The following is a 21319-nucleotide window of genomic DNA, read 5'->3' as shown; positions in this document are numbered from 1 at the left end:
CCAAAATCTATTTATGTTTGACTGTATGTAGGGTTATCCGATTGGCAGGGACTAGAGACAGGGCCTTTTTGGTGGTGGCCCCTCGCCTTTAGAAAACTCACCCTGAAGAGCTTCGCCATGCTCCCTCTCTGTGTTTTTAAAAAAACAACTAAAAACACATCTTTTTTTCACCTGTTGTGTATATCTGGTAGGTTCTTTAGTTTTTAGTTTTCATAATTCTTATTTCTTAGCGCGAATATTTTAATTTTGAATTTTAAAAGCTAACTTTGTGGTTTTAGCTTGGATTTTTAACTTAATTTGGTTGATTTTATTAGTCTGATTTTATATTGTAACTGTTTTATAAATGTTGTGAGCCACCCTGAGCAGTAATGTACTGGAGGGGCGGGGTATAAATATTTTAAAAATAAATAAATAAATAAATAAATGTTTGAGAACTATCTCCTGCTGTCTCCATCATTTCCTCCCAGACTTTCCTTGTTCAGGAAAATGTCAGGTACAAAGAAAGCAGGGGAAAGCAGGCTTATACTGATCTGGCTCTGCCCCTTTAAATGCACCATCCCTCTTGCCAAGCAGTGGCAGGAGGAGTGACGTGATGGCAGAAGTGAAACATTCACTCTGACTGATAGCCAGAAAGAGATGTGGCCACCCTAGAACAGACACATTTCTGTGTGGGAGGAGCTTCATCACAAAACCCATGTTATAGCTGATGTAGAATTCAGATGACACAATGTTGATTCAGAACCTCTGGTTTCAGCAGCTAAACTCACTACAAACTGAGGGTTCAAACCCAGGTATTGAGGCAAAAACTGACTCGTGCTTGGATGACGAAACTACAGATTCATACATTCAGAAAATAAGGAACACCTACCACAGCTACGTTTACATGAGGTCTGGCAGAATGTCTGAATTGGGCCTATGTCTGTCTCTACACATATATCAGGATTAAATAGAAATCAAGTTATAGAATACTGAACCATTAGAATGGCCAGGACCACTTCAACTACAGATGTGAGACATTACTTTTAAGGGCAACCTCACGTTAAAAAAAAAAAATCAAATAAAAAACCATGGAAAACATTTCTAGGTCTTTCTGCTGAGCAGTTTTTTCCCCTATTTGCAGAGTTCACAAGCATAGGATTAAAATATGAATCCTCCACCTTCAGTCCATTCAACCACCTCATTTTGCTGTATGTGAGAGGGGGCACATGTGAAAGTAAGTCAGACACTATGAATGGAAACAACACTGCTCAAGAGAAACAGATGAGAATCTAATGAAGAGTAAAGGTTCATGAAGAAGAAATAAATATATATGTCCTTTGAAGGAATGTACAAGAACATTGTGGACAAGTTAAAAAGGAATAGGAAGCTGAATAAAACAGAAATAGGAAGAGGTTTTAGAGAATAATAAGGATAAAAATGGAGACAGCAGAAATAATTTGCGATATAAAGGTAAAGTGTGCAGTCAAGTCGGTGTTGACTTCTGGCGACCACAGAGCCCTGTGGTTGTCTTCGATAGAATACAGGAGGGGTTTACCATTGCCATCTCCCGTGCAGTATGAGATGATGCCTTTCAGCATCTTCCTATATTTCTCTGCTTGATATAGGTGTTTCCCATAGTCTGGGAAACATGCAAGCAGGAATTTGAACCGGCAACCTCTGGCTTGCTAGTCAAATCATTTCCCCGCTGCACTATTAGGTGGCTATACAAGAGCAAGAAAGAAAGAACCTTTATGTGGAAGTACTCTGGTGAAGAGGTAGATTGCCTGATTGACTCAAGCATATTATCGTTGATGATATAAGCAAGGAATAGATTCAAGACAGTTCATGCCTCAATAGTTCCCATTAACAGCAATAAGATTAACATAATTTAGTCACACTGGGCTGTTTTAATCAAACCACATGGGCACTGTATCCTTTTGACTTCTTTCTCCACTTACATCATACATTCTGACATGTGTCCATATCACTGGAATATGCGTGGCCTCAATTTGTACGACAAAGTTGCTTGATAAAAACCTATTTCTTCATCAACGTTTTTCTAGGATAATCTCTGCCTTTATCCAGATATATTCACTGAGCAGAGATACCATCAGTTCTGTGCTCTATACAAAGTTTTCACACTACTGACAAATAAAAATAAATATCTAAAGGTGGACGAAAATCTGACAAAAATATTAAGGATTATTTTTCTGTGTTGCATATAGTAGCTCAAATTGTCCCCAGATCAGTTTACACTTCCCTGCCATTCCACACATTTGTTAAAATAACTGGGAAGCAGGAACATCAGACATACTTATGTTGTCTGTACCATATATCCTGTTTTTGGTAACTGCACAGAGTAACTGTAACAGTTGGTAACTGTTTAAATTGCACAGAGTACATGCATAAGATTCCTTTATGTACAGAAATTCTATTAGGTAATGCTCCTTCAGTTTTAAAAAATGTTTCTAAGTTACAATGCAGAACGATGAACTAATAAAAAAACAAAACAAAATGATGAACTAAGTTTCAAGTTAAGAGAATTGCCTCTACCATGTGGCATTTCAGTAACATGACAACAAAATTAAATTGGTGAAATAAAAAATAATTACATCATTAGCATAGTATTTCCAACATAAAAAGGGTTTCCAGTCATAATTACTATATTGTTTCTATCTACTATGAGAATGTCACTTTAAATATAAAAGCATTTTCAAAACTGAAATCTTTTTTCCCCTGCTACAGTTACAAATTGTTTTCTACCAGCTGGTGATAAAATGCTTTTTATTAAAATACCTCTAGAGAAACTGAAATTTAAAGTGACTAAACTGTGAAAAATATAATGACAGCAGTGGCCTTAAGGTCAAAATTTTCTTGAAAGTTAATGATGATGGGTGATTGCAGTAGCCTCAGGTAGAGCCCTCTGGTTTTCAACTCCCCAGGCTGGTCATTAACTTGGAAGAAATACTGTATCTACTCTATATTATTTCTTAATTATTCATTTCAAGTTATTTTAATTAAAGAAATTGTCACATCACAAAATTTTGTTAACCAGAAAAAGTAGTAAAATTAAGCTGCATCTAATATTAAAGTTTATGTAGAATACATGCAAGGCGCATGTTTGTAAAACATATTGGAAATCCTTAATTCCTTCAGAAAACACAGAATTGGTGAGGCAATTTGATAAATTTGATAGATGCTTTCACAGAACTAAAATTTTCTAAATACAAGTGGGGGTCATAATGCATGTTTTTCTGTAAATGTTAATTAATACTCCTAAGAGTGCATCATATAGGGCCTCCTGCAGAGCAAAACTGATATATTTAAATATACTCACAGCTTTTTACTTAAATCAAATCAAAAGCAATAAGTGCCCACTGAAAAGCAGTGGAGGAAGACCTTTCAATTTAAATTGCTGTTTTCGCATAATAGTTTAAGGGGAACCCTGGTTAGCCTTAACCCCGTTAACAGGAATGTAGCTATAAATGAACAGTGGGGAAGAGACAAATGTCGCTCGGCACATGAGATGGAGAGAGGCCCTGCTAGCTGAAAGAGAGCTTGTTCTTCACTTGCCCCAACCTCTGAAGAAGAAGGTGGGAGGAGGCAGGGCCTCTCACCACTTTTTGTTCTAGGACCAACTCCAACCTTGCTACATGTGAACTACGTGTGAACTCCTGACTGTTGATGCCCGTACTGACAAACAGCTTAATCACAATGCATGGATGGGTCTTTGGCCCTGGGAGAGGAGAGGAAGGGAGGTGGGAAAGGAGCATGAGCAGAACCCTTTCCCCGTTTGTAGTTAATATGGAGCAAGTATTACATCTTACTGGCTATCTGTAGTGATAGTTCACACGTACAAATTTACATCTACTTTCTAGCACAAGCTGAAGGCTAGCTTGAAGCAATATTATGTGTTGTAAGTGTGTAACTAAAATATTTCTTCAAATGTCTGTTACCTCGAAACATTACACACATGCACATATTTTTTTTATTTATCAAAAATTTCTTGTATACCACCTCCTCATAGGAACATAGGAAGCTGCCATATGCTGAGTGAGACTCAGTATTGTCTTCACAGACTGGCAGCGGCTTCTCCAAGGTTGCAGGCAGAAATCTCTCTCAGCCCTATCTTGGAGAAGCCAGGAAGGGAACTTGAAACCTTCTGCAAGTCCAAAGAAACTGGCTGCCATTCCCTGTGAAGGCGCCCCATCCAACTTAGCCACACCCCCTGCGTATGACATCAGATACAGGAGGCATGGCCATATGCGGAAATCAGGCCACACAGCTCCGTTTGCAGGTCTGATTTTCCAGCCTGGCTGGGAATGTGTCTCTCTGCCTTTCAAGGCAGAGAGACGCATTCCCAGCCAGGCTGGGAAGCCAGTGCTGACTGAAGCGTCTCACAACCAAACGAGGCCTCATGGTCTCGTTTTTAAGATGCTTCAGCCAGCGCTGGGTTCTTAGCCTGGTTAGGAACACGCCTCTCTGCCTTTTGGGGCAGGAAAGCGTGCTCCCAGACAGGCTGGAAACCCAAAGCTGGCTGAAATGCCTTGCAAATGGGGCTGAGCAGCCCCATTTCCACAAAAGGCCACACCCCCTGCATCTGATATCAGATGCAGAGCGAGGGGCAAGGATGCCTTGGGGCAGCTGCTGGCAGGTTGCACCATACTGCTGCTGGCTTCTTATGTGCCTACACATCAGATACTTACGGAATTAAATTATTTTTGAAACTAAAGATATATATAATCTAAACAGCTACCTTTTTCTAATACAGTCTCAATATTTCAAATTGTCTAATACATAAAAGGTGTGACCTAATTTTGACTAGTAAGATATACTGCAAAAACTATTAACTGATGAGAAAAACCCTGAAAATAGCTGAGCATTAAAAGACAGACGCAAAAATCCTCAAAGTGCACACATTTTCCACAGCAAGCACAGGCAATTAGAATAATATTCACAACAAACAGTAATATTGACAGACCTGTGGAGGGAACATCTTCCCTTTTGGGTCAGGGGACATGACATAAGCAGCTTGTGTGTACGCATAGCTTTTGAAGCGAGGCTGAGGTGGAGGTGAAGGGGTGTGCACAGGACCCTGTGCTACACTGACTTTGATCTAAGAGGAAGAAATTAGGAAGAAAAGCAGACATACACTGATGAGGAGCGTGTGGAATATAATGGATGAAATGTATTCTTTTAAAGGGAGAATTCCAGCAGTTTAACTCTGTCTTGTAAAAACAGTGCTGGTATTAAAGCAATCAAAACTGAGTGGAAAGTAGGAAGGTGCATTCATTAATATGACATCCTTTCCTAAGAAGTAGAAAGACTACTCGATGTGCCAGATAATTATTCCTGGCATGATACACACAATCAGTAAAGGACCTCCATAATTCAGTACACTCAGAAAAGTAACAAGAGCTTGTAGTAAGTTCTGGATAAATGTGCTCAGCAATCATCAAGCAGTCATCAGATCAACAAGTCTAAAAATGATCAAGTGTCCCATAAACAAGCCAGTTAATTAACCCAGAGCAATATGTCTCAGAATGTCTAATCACTTCAGCCAGTGAAATTCTAAAGATGGCTAATCTCTGGAGGACAGGGTTATAGTTGTCATGGTGTGTCTGTCCAACTTAGGAAACAAATGGGTTGAGACTTCCCATCTAAGTCTAAATTTGAGTTAATGCAGCCAATTTTACAAGGAAAGGTCACTATGAGTAAACATCCCGTGTAATTTTCCTTCCTCTGAATACTATTCCCTTCACATGGTGTTTTTTTTTTTTAAGGAGATACAGCTGCATAAATTCTCTATTAGTTATCAGTGGAAGAAATTCAAATGTCTGTATTTCTGTTTCACCATGTTAGATGCAATTATAAGAATGAGTGCCCACATAAGAGATACAGGGATATTTCACTCATGATGACATTTTCCTGTTTAACTCTGAGAAAAACAACCCGGAAAAGTTCTCTAGTTCCAGTCATGTAGCTTGGCAGAAAGAAAGGAAAAATGCTTTCCCAAAGGAAAGACTCCAGATGAGGGAGAGGGGTGGGAATCTGCAAAACAAGTGAGAGCAAGATGGTCTCCAGTACTATCCATCAGCACAACTCTGAAAAGGCAGCTGAGAGTGTAACACTGCTTGGGAAGGATGATGGTGATAGGTCAGTATTCTGCCTCATGTGCTAAATCAGAGCAAACAAAATAGGGAACAGGAACACATCAAGGCCTTAGGAACAGCTCATCTTGCTGTAGGGCAGTTGTTTGAAGCACTGGCTCTAGAAGAGAAATCAGAGCACACAACCTTCATGATTTCAGAACTAAATACAATATGTTTTAATCCACTGCATCAGTTGTAGAGGGCTGAGGTCAGAAAGAGCTTTTTACCCCAAGTCTTAGGTTTTCCTTATAACTTACTTGCAAGTTGTCAAAGATTGCCACATATAGAAATGGGATGATGGATGGAGTAGACTTCTGCTTGAAGGCCAAAGAAATAAAACTCTCAGAAAGGTTTGGTGGATAAATTGCTACATACTCAGCCACACTGAGGTCAGAAAGGCAGATTCTCCCATGTTTTGGATGATTTACTGAACTATTTGATTTCTGCTTTCTTAGGGCTATCATATTTTCAACTTGAAATATGAGGTCACCCTTCCCACTGCCTTAACAAACAAACAAACAAAGATTAGAAAGTATAGAGGCCATGCCTACCAACCAATTTGCATGGACTAGCAGTGGTGGTAGACCTGGTCGCCAGAGTGCTGTGTGGCCAGGTTCACCCATTGATTTGGGCAGGTGAGCACCCCCGCTCCACCAGACCTGGCCATTGAAGCATCAGACGCCAAGTCAATCAAGAGCCTACTGCATGTGAGAGGTAGACATGACATCCTATGCCAGGGTAGCCCAGGCTTGTACTGGCCCACAGAGCAACAGGGCATATTCCCAGGGTGCCCCAACTGTAGGGTGCCCCTGTGCCCTGACTCCTACTCTTACCTGATGCCTTCCCCACATACATTCCACCGCCCTCTCAGTGCCCCCAGTCCGGCCCTGGGGTAGCCCTGGCCACTGGCACAAAAGTTGGCAGGTCTACCTGTCAGCTGTCTTACTTGAACAAGAAGCCCTGGTCTCCAGAAATTGGTAGACCTGGTTACAGGTTCAAGGCAGTGTGCAAATACAAGATTGCTTTTCTTCGAAGACATTCCTCTTTTTCAGGAAAATGAAGACATTTCAGGGGAAATGAGGACATATGCTAAGCTTTCTGCTCATGCAACATAGTAAGCAGGATGGTGTGATGCAAAAACTATTGAATGATGCCAATTTGGGACATGTTATTAGACACAAGCTGCTGTAGCAGATACAGCAGAAAGCTTCTTTGAGTATGAAATAATAAATTGGGTGACGGCTAAACTCAACCATCACACTACCTGTTCAGTCCTTAATATGTGCATTGCTTTAGTAGACAGTCCATTGACTAAAAAGCAGGCTTCCATCTCTTTATGCTTTTTCATTCACATTACTATTTAATGAAAAGCTCAAAAGATGATGAATAGAGTTAAACAGTTTTAAAATGAACTAGCTTTTTAGAAAATAATGTTTGTGATTCTTAAAGCACTGGGTTAACAAAGACCTTCTCATTTCAAAATAAGTACATGAAGGATGACTATGTGTAGGATGTTATGTATGTTTATCATACAAAAAATCCTACCTTATTTTCTGTTACTTAAAAAAAAGAAATATGCTGTCGAAGCCTGAATTTATTATATAATATGCAAAAACACAAACATTTCTAAATTCTTATTTCTATTAACAGCCCATCCACTTCATGCACAGCAGTTAACAATCTAAACCATGCAAATAAGACCATTAAAGAAACGTAGCTTCTCTGGAGCTAGATATAAGGTTGCAAAGTCATATTTTTCATTGGTCGTGAAAAAGAAAATAAAAGTTCACAGGACACACCTGTTGAGAAAAGCGCTGAACATGCGCTTCTCTGATGTGCTTTCCATGCCGTGGCAATGTTTCCACTTCCTGGATGGCTTCAAGGGTCACTTGCTGGGGCAGAACTTGGAAAAGTGATGTCACATACATCAAGATGGACTTCTTATCAGGATAAGCAGTGGCAACATCTGGAAAAGAATATTTAATACATACAGCATTAGACATAGAAAGACTTTGCAGATAGCAAACAAGACTAATGAGCAGCCCATTGACCAATTTGAATGCAAATGAAAAAGCTAAATTTACAGAAGAACGACAATGGCAGCTCCCTACTTATTCTCATAGTCTTTTTCTTCTTATAATTTAAGCCTCTTAGATTGAAATACAAATACTTTGCATTAAGGCTGAACTACCTCTATAGAAGCAGGCCCCAAATAAAATACACATATTCCACAAAATAGGTTCTATTTTCAAGCATCTTACTGCTATGAAAACATACTTTGTTAAAACTTAGTAGTGATGTAACAACTGACACTAAAGGATTGACTTCTTGAAGCAATTCAGCCAAGTGCTTAAAAGTGGGGACAAGTGTTGCAAATGAATCATCGGGTTGCATAAGCAGTGTCCTGAATTTTACATGATAGGTTTGTTGTTGCCAGCATACCCACACTTTAGAATTTAGTCTCCATCTCAGCCTAGTAAAACTGCCATCTGGCCTCTTCCTTCTGAGAAGAACCAAGTCCTTCACAGTGTGCATGGAATCCTTTTTGGCAGTTCAGTTCAAATTCAATCTGAATTTGAACTGAACCACCAGTCCACAAACTGGTTCGGTTGAACCAGCTGGTGGTACAGTCCATTCAATTGTCCTGGTTCTAGAGATGATGTTTGTAAAGGGGAATCTGGTGAGGATTCCACTTTACAAGAATTCTGCCTTTAAAAGGTTTCTAAGAAAGATCGTGTCTTGTGAAAGGGCACCTTACTGCTACCACCTCCTCTAAACTGATCTCTGCTGATGCACTGAGGCCATTTGTGTGACCTCTGCACATTGTGTGGTCATTAGGGATGGGCCTGGACTGGTCCGGAGGCCATTCAAAAAGCCTCCGAACCGGTCCGGACCTGGGCGGTCTGGTTCGGGCGGGGGTACCTTTAAGAGCGGCGGGAGGGTTTACTTACCCCTCCCACCGCTTTCCCGCTTGCCGCCGTAATGTTCAGAGTAATTGGGGCGGCAGGACACCTCCCTGCCGCCCCTTCCCTGACGTTGCTTAAAAAAACTCCCAGCAGTCCTTTGCGCGTGCGCAAAGGACTGCTGGGAGTTTTTTTAAGCAACGTCGGGGAAGGGGTGGCAGGGAGGTTTCCTGCCGCTCCAATTACTCTGAACATTACAGTGCCAAGCGGGAAAGCGGCGGGAGGGGTAAGTAAACCCTCCCACTGCTCTTAAAGGTACCCCCCACCCCAGTGCAGTTGGTGGCTCCATGCACACCCCTAGTGGTCATGCAAATGGCCTCTGCATATCCACAGAGGTCACACAAATGGCCTCTGCACATCCGTTAAGGCCAGAATTGTACCGCCACCATGTGGGCCACAGTGCTGTGGGAAGTGCAAGGATTTAGAGGAGCTGCTAGCATTAGAAAGTTGCCCCCCCAGCTACCCTTAAAAACCCTTTAAAGTCAGGATTCACCTATGCTTGTAAAGGGGAATCCTCACTGGATTCTCTTTACAAGCATCACCCCTCAAACTGTCAAACTGGGTCAAACTGGTCTGTAACGGAAGGGACCCGGTTTGAACTTGGACTGGTTGTCCTTTTGGGGGGCTGGTTCAGTTCAAGTTTGAGCCGGTCGAACCAGGTGAGTTTGAATTGAACCTGGGTCGATTCAAACTGGTTCTGTACACCTCTACTCCACAGCCACAGCCATTAGGCTGCAGAAGAAGAATGAGACAAAGCAGTGAGGTTTCCCCATCGGCTTAAGCAGAACCACCTACCTACTGTACTACTAATACCTTAAAAAAAGTATGAGAGTCTTAGGGTCAGCATTATTTAGAAAAATGTTGCAAACACCTCTGTGCCTATAGGACACAGCAGGACATATATACATATACATACATAAGGTGGGGGGCGGGGCGCGATAGTTTTTGGAGCTACAAACAGAACTCCATACAAGTACATTCTGGATCCCTGAAGGATGCTGCTAATCTAAAGGAATTTTGTAAATATATAGTTGATTAACAAACAGAAAAAGAATAATATATATGTATGTTGACCAGAACATAATTTCGTGAAATGGTCATACAGGAACCATTATTTGAGCCTGGGAGAAGCAGGAATCACACCCATTGCTCTTGCATTTGTGATGAGGTGGGAATTATCAGCCCATAAGTAAGGATCCTAGAACAATAGAATGTTCCAGCTGACCCCAGCCTAAGGAAAGAAGCGTTACTGACTGAATTGGCACTTGTGTCCATATCTAGTTGTTCTGACTAATCCCATTCAACTCCCCAGACTTCAATAACAAATCAATAACAAATATACTCCCCACCTTCTGGGATCTTGGAAATTTCACATTCAGGAGTCACTTTTCCATTTCTCTTTAGTTTTGGAGCCTCTAACGGGCTTGCGTGTGCTCCTAGAAGTAGGATGGTTGGTGGATACTTTGCTCAATACTGCCCTGGAGACTCCCAGCTCTGTGCTTGACTCTGCACTCACCATCTACTCCCTGGTTTGTGGCACAAGCAATGCACAGACCCATTTCAGAAATCCAGTGCCAACATGGCACCCTGGAGCCCGCGGAAAAAGTTCCAGCCCAATATAACTGGAAACCTTCATGATCCTTGCAGGCCTGCAGTGAAGGCCTTACTATGGTGAGGAAACTGAATCTTGAGCCAGAGATCCACCCCTACCTCTCAATGCTTTCAGCAGGCCAGGGGAGGTATCACTTGTTCTTTGTCCCTCTTCCCCCTCATTTCTTATCCTCATATTCTACTTTCACTTTCCCCACAGCAGTCCAGCTTTGGTCCCCCCACTTCTTCCATTCTCCTGAAATAGCCTTCAACTTTGCTACTGCTCTGCAACTCTTTAAATACAACTTTAAATACAACTTTCCCTTTAAATACAACTTTTTTCTTTCTTTCTCAGAGTCCTGAATTCTTAACTTGTGTTTGCTCACTGTACATTATGGCAACACTTCTCTACCCAAACCTGATTTGTTATTCACACTAGTTGTTAGATGCTGGTCAGTCTAAGCCCATTCTACTGAATGTATTGTGTCTCAGCATTGGTCCAGACATACAACTAGATGCACACATATATAGGAGACATGGGTCTGAGAAAGAGTGGAAACATTGCCTCCAGAAAGATTGTTTGGAAAACTAATTCTAGGGAGAACAGTTCCTTGTGAAAGCACAGAGTCACTTCAAAAATAGACTTTTTAAAAAATGTATGCAGAAAACTACACTTCTTTTCACTTAGCAATTGATATAAAACATGCAAATTGTGACCTGTCACTTTTACTTGCTCTGTGTTCAAAAAGAAACAACATATATTCCTGTGAACTGGAACTAAGATGCTGTCTTTCAAGGAAACTATAAGCCTTCCGGGTTCCCCTCCCCCGCTGCCATTTGTTGTTATATGTGAGAATACAAATTAAGATTACTGTACGTCTGTTCTAATCTGAGATACCAGAGGACAATGTAAATGCCATTTCCATGACTATGAAAGATATGGCTTTCTGAATGCAGCTACGTTCAGCACCAAAAAGCGTTGATTTAGCCCAACATTTCAAGTCAAAAACAATTTGTAAAACTGTAAGTTATGTAGCACTGCTTTCAAGTATTTCTTTTGTTGATGGGCATTAAAAAGTACCTTGTACTCACTGAAGTAAATCAAGATATAAAGAGGTTGTTGTATAAGAATTTATCATTAATCCCATAAGTGCTTAAACATTACTGGCAGAAAGCCAAGAGCTATTAATAGCAATGAGGCTTTATTATAATAAATATTCCCCAGCTTTGCTAAGATCTGCAAGATCAGAGATGCACTGACATTTGGCTCCTTTCTTCTAAAGTTATGCCGGCACAAAAACAGATGCTGCACATTAATTTTCTATGCATATTTGAAGGGCAGATAAAGGTCATGTGGCTCAACATTCCTAGGTCTCATATGTTCTAGACACTGCTCAGACACTGAGGAAATAACAAGTCCAAACAGAACATGGTAAGGAAACGGTGAATGAAAATCTGCTGAATTGAAGCTAACAAATCTCAATCAGTGACTGCAGATGTTGAGCTTTATCAAACAAAGATGGCTAGCATTGATAAAATAAAGCCTTGGAAATGTTTCTCCTGTGCCTGGTTACTCTTATAATAAGAGCCCTGACAAGAACCCAGAAAGGTGCATTTAGGCAGATCAGCATCTACCTAGAGTTGCTGATGAACTTCAGCTTTTCTCAATTTTAAAAGGTCACGTTTGGGATAATCTTGGTCCTAGTTCAGAGAGCTGATTGAAATCGCCCGAACAGAACTGAAAATGGCCTTCCCTCTGTTGTGCCTCAGGTTCACAGGTCTTGTTGCCTGTTGGACCTTGCTAAGCATTAATTCAGGAGGATCCAGCCCATATCAATATGGCCCAATCTTTGCAGGCTTAGACTCACAGTCTGCATAATGCTACCATCAGGGGCAGTCCAGGGAATAGAAAATGCTGAGCTTGCCACATCATTACTAGCACTGATCTGCCACTCCCCAGGATTCCCACAGAACTAACATGAGACATAGGTAAGAGCTCAATCCACATTAGAGGTGCACACAGAACTAGCCTCAGAAACAACCAGGTTCTAACACACGCCTGTTAACATTATCTGGAATGTGCTGCAGCGCATTGAGTCGACACTTTGAACTAACTGTCCACCACAACCCCAAGATCTCTCTCCTGGACAGTCACCAGCAGCTCAGCTCCCACCAGTGTATATGTGAAGTTGGGGTTGTTTGCCCCAATGTGCAACACTTTACACTTGCTTACATTGAACTTACACTAGCTTACATTGCTTACATTGGAGCCAGCGTGGTGTAGTGGCTAGAGTGCTGGACTAGGACTGGGGAGACCCAAGTTCAAATCCCCATTCAGCCATGAAACTAGCTGGGTGACTCTGGGCCAGTCACTCTCTCAGCCTAACCTACTTCACAGGCTTGTTGTGAGGAGAAACCTAAGTATGTAGTATACCGCTCTGGGGTCCTTGGAGGAAGAGTGGGATATAAAAATGTAAAACAAACAGACAAACTGCATTTGCCATTTTGTCACCCACTCACCCAGTGTGGGGGGATGCTTTTGGAGCTCCAAACAATCTGTTTTGGATTTAACTACCCTAAATAGTTTAGTGTCATCTGCAAATTTGCCCACTTCACTCATTACCCCAATTTCTAGATCCTTTATGAAAAAGTTAAAGAGCACTGGTCCAAGTGCAGATCCCTGGAGGACCCCACTTCTTAATTCCATCCATTGTAAATAACTGTCCATTTATACCTACCCTCTGTTTCCTGTTCTTCAACCAGGTACCTATCCACTCATGAACCTGTCCCCTTATCCCATTACTACTAAGTTTACTCAAGAGCCTTTGGTGGGGAACTTTGTCAAAAGCTTTTTGGAAATCCAAGTATATTATGTCAATCTGATCACCTTTATACAAATGCCTGTTGATGCTCTCAAATAACTCAAAAAGGTTAGTGAGGCAAGACTTGCTCTTGCAGAAGCCATGCTGCTTCTCCTTCAGCAAGCCCCATTCTTCTATGTGTTTAACAATTTTGTCCTTAATTATGCTTTCCATCAATTTACCCCGCACCGAAGTTAGGCTAATAGGACTGTAACTACTAGGGGTGTGCAATTCGGGATTTCGGGTGATTCGGCTCGGACCCGAACCGAATCACCCCTGTTCTGTTTTGTGCCCGAATCTGGGTCACCCGAATCACCCTTGATTCGGTTCGGATTCGGATTTAATCCGAATCCGAATTGATTCGGGGGGTAAAAAGGGGCCCAGGGGCAAAATTTTGGGGTGGGGTGGTAGTTCCTAATGGGTAGAGTCTACCACCCCAATTTCAGGGGGATTGGGCAAAATCCTGATTTTTGGTGAATTTTAAAAGTTTTAGTGACTTTGGGGCAGTTCGGGGGCATAGCATGGGATCTGGGCAAAAGGAGTGGGGTGGGGTGGTAGTGCCTAATGGGTGCAGGCTACCACCCCAATTTCAAGGGGATTGGGCCAAGGGCTGATTTTTGGTAAATTTCTGAAAATTTCATGTCTTTGGGGCAGATTGGGGAATATTGGGGCAGAAAGTGGGGCCTGGGGCAGAATAGTGGGGTGGGTTGGTAGTGCCTAATGGGTGGAGGCTACCACCACAATTTCAGGGGGTTTGGACAAAGGGCTGATTTTTTGAGAATTTTTGAATTTTTAGTGACTTTGGGGCAGTTTGGGGGCAGAACGTGGAACTGCCCCAAAATAGTGGGGTGAGGTGGTATTGCCTAATGGGTGGAGGCTACCACCCCCATTTCAGGGGGATTGGGCAGAGGGCTGATTTTTTGAGAATTTTTGAAGTTTGGGTGTCTTTGGGGCAGATTGGGGGCAGAAAGTGGATCTGCCCCAAAGGAGTGGGCTGGGCTGGTAGATAGTGCCTAATGGCTGGAGGCTACCACCCATCCCCAATTTAAGAGTGATTGGGCAGAGGGGGGAATTTTGGTGAATTTATTTGTATGAGGTTTGTCTTCATAAGGTGAAGTGTGCTAAACTGATTACTTCCTCATATTATTAATAGTAAAGGAAAGTGTGAAAAAGTGAAAGTGGGGTCATGAGAGTTGTTTAATTGAAAAATATCTCATTTGCTATGATAGAATGAGAATTCACACCTCAGAAAAAACTTTCTGCCCCCAAACTGCCCCAAAGTCACTAAAACTTCAAAAATTCTCAAAAAATCAGCCCTTTGCCCAATCCCCCTGAAATTGGGGTGGTAGCCTCCACCCATTAGGCACTACCAACCCACCCCACTATTCTGCCCCAGGCCCCACTTTCTGCCCCAATATTCCCCAATCTGCCCCAAAGACATGAAATTTTCAGAAATTTACCAAAAATCAGCCCTTGGCCCAATCCCCCTGAAATTGGGGTGGTAGCCTGCACCCATTAGGCACTACCACCCCACCCCACTCCTTTTGCCCAGATCCCATGCTATGCCCCCGAACTGCCCCAAAGTCACTAAAACTTTAAAAATTCACCAAAAATCAACCGTGAACCGAATCACCCGAATTTTTTGTGCACGAAATTCGGGTGATTCGGCTCCTGCCCGAAAAATATCGGGGGACATTGGGGGTGATTCGGTTCGGCCCCGAATCACCCGAAATTGTTCATTTCGGGCACAGATCGTTCTGTGCCCGAAATTTTTTGCACATCCCTAGTAACTACCCAGATCCTCCCTGGATCCCTTTTTGGGGAATTTTTTTTTTAAAATCAGCTTTTTGAAAAGCTGGTTTTCAGCTCTCTGGTAGAGACTATGACTGGTAGAGATCATGACTAATTACATATTTTTGCTAGGAGATCAGCAATTTCATATTTGAGTTCCTTCAGAACTCTTGGATGGATGCCATCTGGCTCTGGAGATGTGTTAATTTTTGTTTTTCAAGACAATTTAGAACATCCTGTCTCATCACCTCAAATTGGCCCAGTTCTTCAGCCTCCAAGCCTGAGAATCTCCGTTCCGGAGTGGGTATATGCGGAGGGGCACTTAGGTAATTTTTGAGCCTGTACCTAAAGGCCTTTTGAGGTCCGCCCCCCTGCAAATTAAGGATCATCATGCTCCACCGGGCAACCACACCATCTGGGACAGACTAAAGAGGATTGGGGGGGGCAGGGGTTGTGGAGGCCCTGGACTTCGGCTCCGAAGTCCAGGGGTAAGAGCGCCTCTGGGTATATTGTCAGTATCCACCGCCGTAAAGACAGACACAAATAACTCATTCGGCTTCTCTGCAGTCTCCTTATCCTCTTTAATAATCCCTTTCACGGCCTCATAATCTAAGGGTTTGACCACCTCCCTGGTAAGTTTTCTGCTGCTGATATATTTAAAGAACTTTTTGTCATTCCTCCTGACACTTCTAGCTATATGCTCCTCAAACTCTCTTTTTGTGTCCCATTTTGATTCATTTTACCAGTACTCTCATTTTGGAGAATTTTCCTCTTCTGAAGTCCAACCCATCAGTGTTGGATTTCCTTGGCAATGTTCCACTCGCATATAAGCTGAATTGGATCACACTATGGTCACTTCCTTAATGTTTCCACAGCTCTGACATCTCATACCAGATCCTGGGCACCATTCAGGATTAAGCCCAAGGTCACCATCTTTCTGGTTGGTTCCATGTCTAACTGTTCAAAGGCACAGTCATTTAGCATGACGGTGAAATTTGGCCTCTTTTTCTTTACCAGAATGTGAATTCACCTGGTCTATGTGTGGGTAATTGATGTCACCCATTATTACCACTCTGTCTCTTTTTGAAGACTCTCTTACTTGCTTCTCAAACTCCAGGTCACTTTCAATGTTCGATCCAGAGGGTGGTAGCATGTCCCCAATAACACATTTCCTTTCAGTCGATTGTCACCCATAATGATTCTGTGGGGGACACTAGTCCTTCTAGGTTTCTGTTGGATTCTATCCCTTCTTTAAAATACAGTGCTACTCCACCTCCAATCCTCCCATCCCTGTCCCTTCTGTAGAGTTTATATTCAGGAATAACCATGTCCCACTGGTATTCACAGTTCCACCAGGTTTCCATTATGCCCACTATATCTATCTTTTCATTAGTGACCATCTTTGCTTGGAGGCTTCTGGCATTGATATATAGACACCTATACGCTGATTCTCTTACCTGGTGTTGGTGTGTGCTATTTCCCTTAACTTCATTTGACCTTTTTGAACCAGCTGTCATATGTTTCCTTCCGATCTACTCCTGATTCTACTCTGTCCCCTTCTGATTTGTCCAAAATGTTTGTAGCCTTACGCCTTAGGGGATTTTGCTTGCCGAACCAGGTAGCACCCAGTTCCTGTTGGCAATCCCCTAGGATTCTGAAATTCATGACTTATGCATACGTCTTGTCTATTGGCAGCAAGAACCATGTTCCCCTCTTCCTGCCTAAGTAGTTGTTTCTCATGCAACTTGAATGGCTTAAGTATATATTCTAGAAGAGTCAATTTAGACAATTTGACACTCACAGAGGGACATAAAGTGGTACTTTCCCTCTTCTTTTAATTGAATGGGATTATTCATCCCATATGGAATTCTATTTAGATTGCATGCACACAAGAGGGCAATTCAGATGAATCACTTTCCACATAAGTTTAGAAGGACAACACATATTGGAAGAAGCAACAGGACATTCTTGCATACATCCCTAATCCCACATTCCTAAGCAGGCAGAAGGTAGGCTGGCTCTGATGTAGAGACCAAACCAAAATTCACGGTTTCTGTCAGATCATGTTATGGAGTGTCAAGCAGACATTATTTCCTTGGGGTTCTATATAGTCACTCAGAAGTATTCAGTTCAAAATTTTGTGTGTGTTGGGTAGACACATCCTGCCCTGAATCTTGAAGATTTCCCTTACTAAAAAAAATCAAACTATAGCCCTCAGGAAGAGCAGTTCTTTCTCTTCCTTTCTCTCCCTATTCAATACCATAATCTGAAAAGGATATCCTGAAACTAGTTATCTAAACTATCTATTAAAAATTGCTTTTCAAAGAGATTAGAAAATGACTTCTTTCCATTTATGTATGTTTTGAAAGGGATTATTAAGAAGGATTTGAAGATTGCAGAGAAGCTAAACATATTTGTCGCATCTGTCTTCATGGCAGAGGATACTGAGCATATACCTGTGCCTGAACCAAGGCTAAAGAACAGAGTCACAGGTGATGAGAAATGACATTCTAAACTGTCTGGAAAAATTGAAAACTAGCATATTGCCAGGGCTGGATGGCATCCATCCAAGAGTCCTCAAAGAACTCAAATGTGAAATTGCCGACCTCCTTACTAAATATATAACTTACCCCTACAATCAGGGTCTGTAACGGAGGACTGGAAAGTAGCAAATGTAACACCGATTTTCAAAAAGGGATCCAGGAGCGATCCGGGGAATTACAGGATGGTTAGCTTAACATCCGTTCCAGGCAAATTGATGGAAAGCATCCTCAAGGATAAAATTGTAAAGCAAATGATGGAGGGAAAATCCAGAAAAATACAGGCCAGTTAGCTTAATGTCTCTTGCAGGCAGATAGAAGTACACAGAAGAACAGGCCCTGCTGAAGGAGAACCAGCATGGCTTCTGCAAAGGGAAATCTTGCCTCACTAACCTTCTGGAGTTCTCTGACCATTTCAACAGATGTGTAGATAAAGGTGATGCAGCTGACATAGTATACCTGGACTTTCAAAAAGCTTTTGACAACATTCCTCATCAAAGACTGCTGAGAAAATTTAGCAATCATGGGATAAGGGAACAAATACATGGATAGGGCCAGGTCTCTAGCACCTGCTCTCCACCTGCTAAATAAAGAGAATCACCACTTTTAAAAGGTGCCTTTTTGCTTAGTTAGCAGAGGAAAACTCATTTTCAATATGGCCTGGCTGGTGCTAAGTGACAATGCCTAACTATTTTCCATAATAATTTAAATAATCTGCATTTGTTTCTAACATAGGGAGCTCTGAGTCAGCTGGAACTAAGCTTACCTAAAGGTGGGTAAAAGTGGGTAAAATGCTGTGCAGTCGGCAATTAAAAAAAATTAGATTAGCACATTACACCTAGAAAAACATTACAGAAAATGGTGTGTGTGGTGTCTGTATAGGTATATATACAAATAGTAATTGCACATGTTCTATACACTAGCAGAACATATCTTGTCAATTTAATACAGAATACAGAACAATTCAAAAGTTTATCACTAAAATAATCATTATATGGATTGTGAATTATATAATTAATTCTGAATTAAACAATGTTGAATTTCAGATCACGGATTCTTAAGGCCTGCCACTTCCTTCCCCTCTGATTCCTCATAACTAAAAAAGATCAATCATCTCATAAAATTTCAGCCTTGTTCAGAAAGAGACAGGGTCTTGCCAAAGACAATTATGACTGTCTTTGATCCTTCATACTTAAAACCTCATTAAAGACATCTATGCATCCTAAACCCAGAAAAATATTAAAAATGCTGTTGAGCCTTTCGACCCTTCACATATATCTCCTAGCATTTGTTTGTACATGCTCTCTCTTTCTTTTCTGCCCTGCCTGTATGACAAAATTAAGCGAGATTGAAAGAACCTATGAAAGAGTTTTGTTTGGTGAGATGGTATTTCAAACCAATGAAATAAGATGAAATAAAAGCCTTGTCTGCAACACTGCAGCCTCAAAATTCAAGGAGAATATCACCATATCTATCCTTTGTTTCCATATTCTATTTATTTATTCAGGAAATTTATATTCCACATTTATTCAGTGATTTGGAACTCTAAGCAGAGTATGCAGGATTCCCAGCAGCTTTCTCAGACAACCGGCTTTACCATTGGTTTTCTGTGCGTTTAAAGTTGCTCTCCCCCCAAAAAAACCCAAGCAAAAAGTGGATTTATTTTTTACCCCAGATATAGATCGGGCTGCACTCTGTGATGAAAACCCAAACTGTGTGTGTGAAATGGTCCTGATAGCTCAGAGGGACTTTGGGTTAAATTTGGCTGATATGTGAATGTACACTTCCATTCCGGAATAGATGCAAATAAAAACTGGGTGTGAAAAATATCCTGGTGATTTTGCAAACATGCACTGGCCAAGGTTGGTGCATCATATCCCTCAGCCTATTGTAGCAGTTGGTATGGCAAGTAAAACGTATAGCCTATACCACCACTGCAGAAGGAAATCACACTGAGCACTTATGGACAGGCTGTTCTGCAGATTTCTTTTGGAGTAAACTCTTTGAAATAAAAAAGACTGACTTCCAAGCAGTTTGATCTAGAAAACACATTATTTTCCTTCAAAACTGATTCAGGCAATTTGCATGAAATTAATGCAGTGTGATGAAAATTGCATCAAATTAATCAACTAAAACCTATACGGTGACTAATAATATCCAGACTAATATACTTCTAATTGGGTGACACTCTCAAAGGCCACTACTACACCCAGCCAACATCTGCTTTTAATAAAATGCTATCTCAAAAACTTGCAAGGGGGAAGAGGGGGAGAGGACGGAGAGGCATCCATAAAAACTCCAGGAGTATAATATTCAATCACAAGTGCTTGTACACACAGAGATATTCTGGCATTACTCTTTTATGAAGCCACAGGCAGTTTGACTTATGACAAGAACTTTTTCCCCAGTTGATGCTATTAACACTCTATTTGAGATTTTTCATATCAATGATTAAAAATATGTTCCTTAATAATTTGTTATATCTAATATGAATGTGAGATATTTTCACATTTTAGAGACAACCAACTCTATAACAAATTGTGAATCTGTCAGTGAGAGTAGGAAAAAATTGTATTTCCCTGCTTGACAGAGCATAATCAAAACTGTCTGTGTTGAATATAACCAAATTATGCCAAATCAGCTAATAAAATGTGATTTAATATATATGACAATCAGATGGATGTGAAAAAAGAGATCAGAAAAACAAAAAGACAAGGAAATCTGATTTCACACAAAGTACCCTTATGAGGAGAAAAGGAAAACACTGTTCTGCTGGAATGAAGACAAAACAAAGCAAACATCAATTAAAAACACACACCCCTCAAACCTTATTTGCCCAATTCACAATGTGTTAATGACCAGTGATGAACTGTGTGTGTCTATTAGATTCACACAATTACACTATTAATAACTTTACTAAATAATAGTAAACATGATGGCATTCAATATGGATATTAAATATTAGTGTGTAAGTGTGTGAGTTTGTGTATGTATACCATTATTTTCTTTATTTATTGAATGATGGTAAACCTCAATATATATTTAAGTATATATTGACCAAAGAGACCAAAAGCAAAGTTTGAGACCAAACTATGAAACCAAAGCATAGTTTGGCACAACTTGTACAAGAAATCAAGGAACTTTCTTCCTTCTTCCCCTTCCACACCACAGTTCTATTCTTTTTATCCCAGACTGAAGAAAACCAAATTTTGCATACTTGTCAAATAAGGATCAGAAACCAGGCTGAAACCTGGGGTTCCTATTCTGGGTTGCAAAGAGAGTACCACTCATATTTTGGCTAGTTCAGGCAAAATTGTTTATCTGTTGTTTGTCCCAGACTAGGAAAGCAAGTAAGGGGAAAAGGAGTGAGGCTCAGGCTGTGCCTTTTTAAGATTTCAAGAGGTCTGGAGGATGAATGTCATTTGAGCCCCACAACCGTCTTC

At 41.1% G+C, this 21319-nt stretch overlaps 1 protein-coding gene across 18 annotated transcripts in view; it reads right to left on the bottom strand.

Annotated features, from left to right (window-relative positions):
• DMD (dystrophin) overlaps window positions 1-21319 on the bottom strand; it is a 1901967-nt gene that overhangs the window by 1248545 nt on the left and 632103 nt on the right. For 16 of the 18 annotated variants that reach the window (XR_008319265.1, XM_053308495.1, XM_053308494.1 and 13 more), the window contains 2 exons: window positions 7931-8097; window positions 4961-5095 (listed from right to left, as the gene is read on the bottom strand). Coding sequence is in view for 17 of the 18 variants with exons in the window: in XM_053308495.1 (XP_053164470.1) it covers window positions 4961-5095; window positions 7931-8097 (302 nt within the window). In the remaining variant the exon portion in view is untranslated. The remainder of the gene's footprint in view (window positions 1-4960; window positions 5096-7930; window positions 8098-21319) is intronic. The other 2 variants (XM_053308506.1, XM_053308507.1) reach the window with 1 other exon arrangement.

This window comes from Hemicordylus capensis, chromosome 3 (genome assembly GCF_027244095.1).
Source record: "Hemicordylus capensis ecotype Gifberg chromosome 3, rHemCap1.1.pri, whole genome shotgun sequence".
Classification (NCBI taxonomy): domain Eukaryota; kingdom Metazoa; phylum Chordata; class Lepidosauria; order Squamata; family Cordylidae; genus Hemicordylus; species Hemicordylus capensis.
This window is presented reverse-complemented; position numbering and strand designations above follow the sequence as displayed.